The sequence below is a fragment of the Leucopleurus acutus genome, assembly GCF_964270905.1.
Source record: "Leucopleurus acutus genome assembly, chromosome: 10".
Taxonomy (NCBI): Eukaryota; Metazoa; Chordata; class Mammalia; order Artiodactyla; family Delphinidae; genus Leucopleurus; species Leucopleurus acutus.
Window position 1 is genome coordinate 36,467,461 of NC_139153.1, and position 7,900 is coordinate 36,475,360.

General features: G+C 55.4%; 1 protein-coding gene across 1 annotated transcript in view; it reads left to right on the plus strand.

Annotated features, from left to right (window-relative positions):
• Positions 1–5,774, plus strand: part of ITIH4 (inter-alpha-trypsin inhibitor heavy chain 4) — a 15,032-nt gene extending 9,258 nt beyond the window's left edge. Inside the window, 11 exon segments of the mRNA XM_082848251.1 lie at positions 47–81; positions 83–101; positions 255–308; positions 582–668; positions 1,195–1,248; positions 1,444–1,470; positions 1,557–1,673; positions 2,785–2,959; positions 4,730–4,884; positions 5,008–5,104; positions 5,535–5,774. Coding sequence (XP_082704377.1) covers positions 47–81; positions 83–101; positions 255–308; positions 582–668; positions 1,195–1,248; positions 1,444–1,470; positions 1,557–1,673; positions 2,785–2,959; positions 4,730–4,884; positions 5,008–5,104; positions 5,535–5,604 — 890 coding nt within the window. The 3' untranslated portion in view covers positions 5,605–5,774.
• The last annotated feature ends 2,126 nt before the right edge of the window (positions 5,775–7,900 follow it).

The window sequence follows — 7,900 nt, forward strand, 5'->3', positions numbered from 1 at the left end:
AGAAAGGCACATCCAAGAAGCAAACCCAGGTCTCTCTGATTTCCAGGTCACACTCTCTTCAGATATCATTCCGTGGGAGGCAAAGGCGTCCAGAGTATCAGGTAGCAAAAGAGGACAGGATAGAGGAAGGGGCTGTTTACGGAACCTTGAACCTGGCCACAGACTGGGCTCTGCCCCGGCTGTTGGGGGGAGTGACTCTTGTCTCGCCTAGCTGGTGGCAGGGCTGGGACTCAAATCCAGTTGTGTCTGATTAGGAGGCAGCAGTGCAGACCCTGTCTTTTCTAAAAGAAGAGGCTGGAGAGGACAAGGTAGTTTGAGGGGCACTGCCAGAGTGGGGCAAGGGGGGCCGATATCCCAGCAGGGAGGAGTTCAAGAAGGGTCCATTGTTCCAACTTTGAATTTCTCCCAGAATGGCCGGTGTGGGGAGGGGAGCCGTTTGCCTTCTCCACGTCCCTCTTCTGGGGTGGGTCCCAGAGCCCTGGGTGTGGGGACCCATGGCACTGCTTGAGAAAAGACTGCATGTGTCAACTTTTCCAAAACTGGAGTTTTCGATAAACTGTACAATTTCCCCACGAGATTAGGACCACCTGGACCTCTTCATCCTCCTCATCTTCCTTATCCACCCCACCGTACGCCCTGGAGACCAACGCCACCAGACGTGATGCCACGTAAGCCGCTTTCTGACCCTCTGAGGGCCTAGTTTCCTCAAGATGAACCTGCCCATAGAGTTGGATAAGATAGAGCACCAAGCACAGGGCTAGGCACAGACCAGGGAGAGTTGCTGTAAGGTATGACATTACATAACGTGTCCTTTATTTTTACTTAATTGGATTCATCACACTCTGGAGGCTGGCTCAGGATGGAACGTTCTAGAAAGGGAAGATTTCCTCCATTCCCAAAGCCAGGAGTAGTCCCTTGAGCTGTTTCTGATCTCCAAGTCTGGACTCAGACACAGCCGCAGGCCCGGCTGGACCCTGTCTCCTCAGCGTTTTCCCTAATAGCATGCTCTTCTGGTTGAAAAATCTCTTTGCAAAGGCTCGTCCAGATTGGGTGTAGGTGTGGCAGGGGTTGTGGTATTGGAGCTTGGTGGGTGGCAGGTGGCAGTGATGGCTGGAGGGCTTGCCGATTGCTTTGAATCCTGACTGCCTTCTCCCTTTCTGTTCCTGGCTGTTCCTGCACTAATGCCTGCGTCAGGGCTATCAGCTACCTCATTTCTTGATGAACATGACATGGACTTAAGAATCAAAGGTACCTCCAGGCAGCAATAGATTCTGGCCCTATAGCAGGGAGAGCCTGGGAGGGGAGAGCCCGGGGAGCTCTGCCACCTGTCGCGTGGGCTTCTCGATGGAGAGGGAGCCCTGCCACACCCATCTGCTACTCCATTCCTCAGCCCACCCCTCCCCAGGAAGGGGCTGCCTAAACCCAGACTTTTTCTTCTTTCAGAAACAACCACGGCATCCCCACACCACGGTAAGTGCCAGCTCCCCTCAGCCCCCCTCACCGTCCTCACCCCCAGCCTGCTCTACCTGCCCCCAGAACCACACCTGCTGTCCCAGCCCCCATCCAGCCTCCTTCTGTCATCCTGCCGCTGCCTGGGCGGAGCGTGGACCGGCTCTGTGTGGACCTCAAGCGCTCTCAGGGACCAACAAACCTGCTCTCAGACCCTGGCCAAGGTGAGAGGTGCACACCCAGTCATACACCCAGAGAGACCCGGGCACCATGCACCCCCAACTTCCCACCCCAGAAAAAACGGTGGGAAACCTGCCCACAGAGACTCACGGGCAGTCCTCATCCCAGGTAGTAACATGGCCAAGCCCCTGAGCACCGACACTTGTGCTCATACGTCTTCCCCACACACCTTTTACTGGGCACCACATATGCAGGCCTGAGTGGCCTGCACCCCAGGATGACCAGATGTGGGCTTACCCCCAGGCACTGCCATACTTCAGGGTTGGGGAGACAAGCCTGGGCACAGAGCAGCGCAGGGGCCTGTCGTCCGTGCCCAGAGTGCCGTGGAGACAAGCCCAGAGGAGGAGATGAGAGCTGTCCTAGGGTCAGGGGAGGCTGCACAAGGTCATATGGGGGTGACTGGGCCTTGGCAGAGAAATGGGGGGTCCACAAGGTAGAGGAAGGGGTAGGCAGAAGCACAGAGCCCTGAAGGAAGCTGGTGGGGCTGTAGGGGGTGTGGAGGAAACAAATGGGGGGAGGAGGTAGGTGCGCTGGCCAGACCTGACCCCGAGTCCCCAGAAGGGTCGAGCTGAGCTGTCAGGTCAGACGTGGGGACACACAGCACTCGGGATGCTCAAATGCACACCTGCAGAGCCACTCACAGTCAACGAACATCTACGGCCCCCTCGTTTCCCCCAGACCTCACACACTGTCTCCCGCTTCATCACGCCAGGCCCAGAGTCTGTTTGCTCCCTGAGGCTAGGGAGCACTGATTTTCCCTCCCACTCTTGGCCACGGTGCCCAGCTCAGGGTCAGGCACGCTGCAGGGGCTTCACGCGCGTTTACTGACTTCACACGAGACCTCCCTCCTCAGAGGGCTCGTCTGAAGATGGCTGTCACCCAAGACTTGGGGGCCCCTCCAAAGCTATAGGGAACCAAGGGATGAGTGGAAAGACTGTGGGAAGCAGGCCTGTGGTGTGAGGGGAGGCTGGGGAAGGGGACCGGAGGTGAGTGGGTGAAGGGCGGCTCGGGGGGTTGTAGCCGGAGGGACGACCTGTTCAGGCCAGTGCCCGGCTGGGACCACAGCTTTGACCTCTCTGCTCCCGGCCCTCTCAGGGATTGAGGTGACTGGCCACTATGAGACAGAGAAGGGCCACTTCTCGTGGATTGAGGTGACCTTCGAGAAACCCCAGCTGCAGGTTCGTGCATCCCCTGAGCACGTGGTAGTGACTCGGAACCGAAGAAGCTCTGCATACAAGTGGAAGAAAACTCTGTACTCGGTGATGCCAGAGTAAGCCACAGGCTGGGGACCGGGGGTGACCCCTCACCCCATGTTAGCTGGTGATGGGACGCCACAGGCCTGGGGACGGAGTGGCTGGGCATGAGTCCTCTGCAGTGGGCCGCACCCACAGGAGGGGCAGAGATGCACAGAGCCCTGTACCTACCCCTCCTGCTCTGGAGGGTGCCAAGGGGTTGTCCCGGGGACCTGGCTACCCTCACACCTAACCCAGGTCACTGTCCTGTGCAGGGGATGGTGTGGTTTGGAGCTGCTCTGCTGAGTGACCCTAGGCAGGCTGCTTAGCCCCTCTCACTTTTAACTAGGGATAATCATCCGGCCCTGAGTCGGAGGGCTGAGGGGATGGTCCAGTGAGAGAATGTGGTCGGGGAGCACTTTGCCCACAGACAGTACGGTGCGCACTGGGCATGCGGGAAGGTGCGCTGTCTATGTGGTGAGGTAACCCTGACAACGAGAGGTTGGAGAGCACTGTCCATCAGGGGAGGTTATAATTGTCATCCTTAACTTTGAAGCTCTGTTGAGGAGAGACAGGTCCCTCTGACATCAACACCGGGCAGCTGGGGGTTACTGGAGAAGGATGCCGACCTCTTCTTGTGGGGCTTCCCCTGTGTGGAGCCTTGCAGAGGTAGCTCTCCTGCTCTGGGAGTCACGAGGGGCCTGGGAGAGAGGCCAAGGACCCTGGCCCTCTTTGAGCCGTGTTCTCTGAGCCCCCAGCCTGTGCTGAGTATGTTGTCTGCTCCCTCTCACCCAGCCCCTCCGAAGAGACTGGTTCCCACTTGATACATGAGTGCACACCTGGCAAATCTGAGGGGCTCACCTTGAAAGCTCCCAATTTCATAAAAGATCTTAGTTTCCTGCTATCTGGTAGACACACAAAGATCAATAGCATTTCTGCGCCTTGGACATACACACTAGAAGATGGAATAAAGGATTCCTATCAATCGTGGTGATTGAACGTCCACATACTTTCATGAGCTGCAGAAGATGCACATAAAGAAAAATAGACCATGGCTTGTACACTGAACTCTGTCAACAAGACGGTGTAAGTTTAGCGCGTTTCCATTGAAAATAACCTCCGAGTCACAGCAGGGTCTTACTCAACATGCTTAAAGGAATCTAACGTTCCTAAGAAAACAAAAGTGGTAATAATCTCAAAGATTATTTTAAGTAAAAAAGGAAGGCATTCGAGAAGGACTTGCCCTTCTAGACCTTAAAACACATGATTAAACACTGATCATCAGAAGAAAGTGGCACTAGCCATAAAAACAAAAGGGACAGAGGAAATGTATCCTTGAACCCCTAAGTCATATTATTCATGAGAAACCAAATCTAAGAAAACCAGAGGGAGAGGAACCGTTATCTCATGTTATAAATAATCCTGGGATAGGGGACTTCCCTGGCAGCCCAGTGGTTAAGACTCCGCGCTGCCACTGCAGGGGTCATGGGTTTGATCCTTGGTCAGGGAACTAAGGTCCCGCATGCCGTGCAGCACAGCAAAAAAAAAAAAATATATATATATATATATATATATATATATATATATATATAAAATGCTGGGATAACCAGGTATCAGTAAGTTAACCTTGGTCCCAGTTGACTGAGGAAACTGAAGCCCAGAAGATTGAAGGGACCTTCCACCAAAGGCCACACTAGGAGATCCTGAGGACAGGAGGGCACCCCCTGCCCACTGCCATGCTGCTGCCCACGCCCCCTGCGGGCACCTCCTTGCCTCCCTTCCTGCTCAGGACACAGGTTTCCCCACAGTCTCAAGATGACCATGGACAAGGCGGGGCTTCTGCTGCTCAGCAGCCCTGACAGAGTGACCATCGGCCTGCTGTCCTGGGAGGGCCCTGGGGCGGGGCTCCGGCTCCTTCTGCGGGACACTGACCGCTTCTCCAGCCACATCAGTGGGACCCTTGGTACGTGGCTCGGGACGTCATCAGAAACCGCCTCTGACTGTGAACAGGCAATGCCATCACCTCTGCACGTCCCCCAGCCTCCCTCCGTCTTTATTCCTCGCTGACCCGCCCTTTGTATCTCAGGCCAGTTTTACCAGGACGTGCTCTGGGAGCCCCTGGCAGCAGCAGATGACAGCAAGCGAACACTGAAGATCCAGGGGCATGACCACTCTGCCACCAGGTGACTCAACACAACAGGCCACTGAGCCCGGCCAGGGGTGGGGCTGGGAGCCGGGCTCTGAGACCCCCACTCCTCCTCTGTCCCTGCCTGGGAACTAGACAGTCAGGTGTCAGGTTAGACAAGTCTGACCCAGCTTTCAGTGGCCCCACAAAGGATGGTCAACTCAGACCCACAGAAAACATACCAGCCCAGAGATCACTAGAGTGAGTTGGGAGCAGTAGGAAACTCCCCCTGAATTCCTAGAGCCCTGGCCCCTGGAGACCACACACAGCTGGGTGCCCTTGGGTGGCCAGACCTTGTCAGCCTGTGCTGGAGGGAACTCTAAGGGACCCCAAGACCCTCCACCTTCCACATTCCTATCCCTAGCTGTCTCCCTCTCTTCCCACCCAACCTGAGACATGCTGACCACCTGTCTGTCTGTCCATCCCAGAGAGCTCAAGCTGGACTACCAAGAGGGGCCCCCGGGAACAGAGATTTCCTGCTGGTCTGTGGAGCTGTAGTTCTGATGCAAGGAGTTATGCCCACCCGCCGTGCCGCCTGCTGGGTGCAGATGACTGCCACCCTGCGACCACAGGGCCACCTGTGGGTCCTGTAACATCATGGGGAGAGGTATTTGCGCTCATTAAAATAAAGAGAGGTGGTGTGAACCCAGGGAGTGGGCATTTCTGGTCCCATCCGGCCAAATCCCAGAGCCTCAGGATCACGTCCTGGACACGTAGCGTGTGTAACATTAGCATCATCCGCCATCAACCCTTCAAAGGCCTGAGGCCAGTAAGGCCCATGGAGAGCTTTCAGTCTGGTCCCTTCATTTCTCAGGCAGGGAAACTAAGATTTGGAGAGATTTAAACCACCCAGTCAAAACGTTGCTCTTGCTGGGGGCCTAGGGCAGGAGAACACTCCTGGGAGCAGCGTTCACTCTGCTTTATGGTGACATGGTCCGTGAAAACCAGTTTTGACTCAAAAGAAGAAAAGTAACCTGGGTAGAAGTTTGTCATTCTCAGCAAACTTTTGGGCCCTTTTGCAGTGGAATTTGCCAGACATAATTTGATTTTCACACCTGTGCTCAGGAACAGGCCTGTCTTCTCACCACCTTGCAGAGAAGCTGGCAGTGGAAGACAGAGGAGACAGAGATGAGGCCCCAGTCCCAGGAGGGAAGCAAGGGTCTGTTCCCAGGAGCTTGGGCTGTTGAGGGTCTCCTCTCCTGTTTGTGTCCCAGGGTTAGGCACCCCAAAGATTCCACCCAATTCTTGCACAGGCAAGGCATACTTTCAAAACATTTATAATTATTTCACCTACTTCTTCAAAAATGACACAAGTCTTTGGCTTACAAATAAAAAGCATAAAGAGAATAAAACCAAAAAACATGAGAATGAAAATAAGAGAAAAGAGCCAAGCAGGAGGAGAGTTAAATCAGAGACACCAGGGTAGGGGAAGCTGTAGCAGCAAAAAAGCTTTGCTCTGAGCTTCCTGGCAGCCAGGGTAAAGCAGGAAACGAGTTCATTTGCTTGCTGAGAGGGAGCAAACCAGATCAGGGAGAACATTCTTTTCCCAGCTCTTGAGCTATACAGGGTGTTTGCTGAGTAAGTCTTTCTAGAAGGGTAGAAGAGAGGCCGGTGGGAGGGAGGAGGTCTTCAGCAGCAAGTTTGCCCAACACTCAGGAACACTCTTTCCTGCACTACTGCCTCCCCATCAAGCCTGGGTGGCAGGCAGGGGTCTCAGGCAGAGTCACTTTGTGAAGGTCACTCAGAGGGGCTCAGACAAGAGTTCTGTGAGACAAGGGAGCAGCTTTGGGGGCTCCGCTGGACTTGCTGTGGGGCTGGCCCTGACATAGCGGAACGAGACGCCACCACCTGGGCTGGGCTGTGGCATTTGTGCCACAACAGCGGGGTCCTGGGTGACTTTCTGGCCCAGCCAGCACCTGAAGTGCGTGAGTTCTCTGTGAGCAATTGGAAGTAGGTCCATGCATGTCACTGTTTTGTTCACTGCATGCTTTCCAGCACCTGCTTGGTCCAGGCCCTGGGCCGAGTGCTGCAGGTACATTGGGCACCTGACAGACACAGCTGCCACCCAGAGGACAACCAGGTGCCACAAGGAGCCCAGAGGGAGGCATCTTGCCCAACCTGAGGAATATCAGGGGAGGCTTCCTGGTAGTGTCATGGTTGGGACTGGACTGGAGTTGAGTTTTGAAGAATAAAGAAAGGTTAGCCCAGTGGAAAAGGAGGGCAGGGACACCAGGGCCAGAGCCAGGACACTGCACTGAGTCCAGGAAGGTAAAGGGAAGCGGTGCCGTGGGGTGAGGTGGAAGGGATGCTGGCGAGGTGGGGAAGCAGCCCCAGGCCAGCACCAGTTGCGTACACCTCGCCATGGAGCTTGGCTTCTATCCTGAAAGCCCAGGGAGCCTTCACAGGCTGTAGGCAGGGACAGGCACAGCCAGGACGAGGTGTGACTGGGCAGAGGACAGACCTCCCTGACTGTGTGTTGGGGTACATCCTGCTGCCCCTCTCCCAGCCCGCTGGGTTTGGTTGCTAGCTGGAGCAGCAGGACCTTTAGATAGGCGCCTCAGGAGGACCAGAAACTACCATGCTGATGCCTTTCACACGCTCCATCTGGCAGGATCCTTCTCCCCGTTTCGTAAGTGTGAAAACTGACCTCAAGATGACTGGCTTAAAGCTACATGGCTCCTCAGCCGACTTGGGACTGCCCACTTTAGGGTGTCCCATCCCAGGCCCGGGCCCTTTCTGCCAGCCCAGCCTGGACCTCTGCCGCTTTCAGTCCAGGGCCCTGTCTCATGTGGCC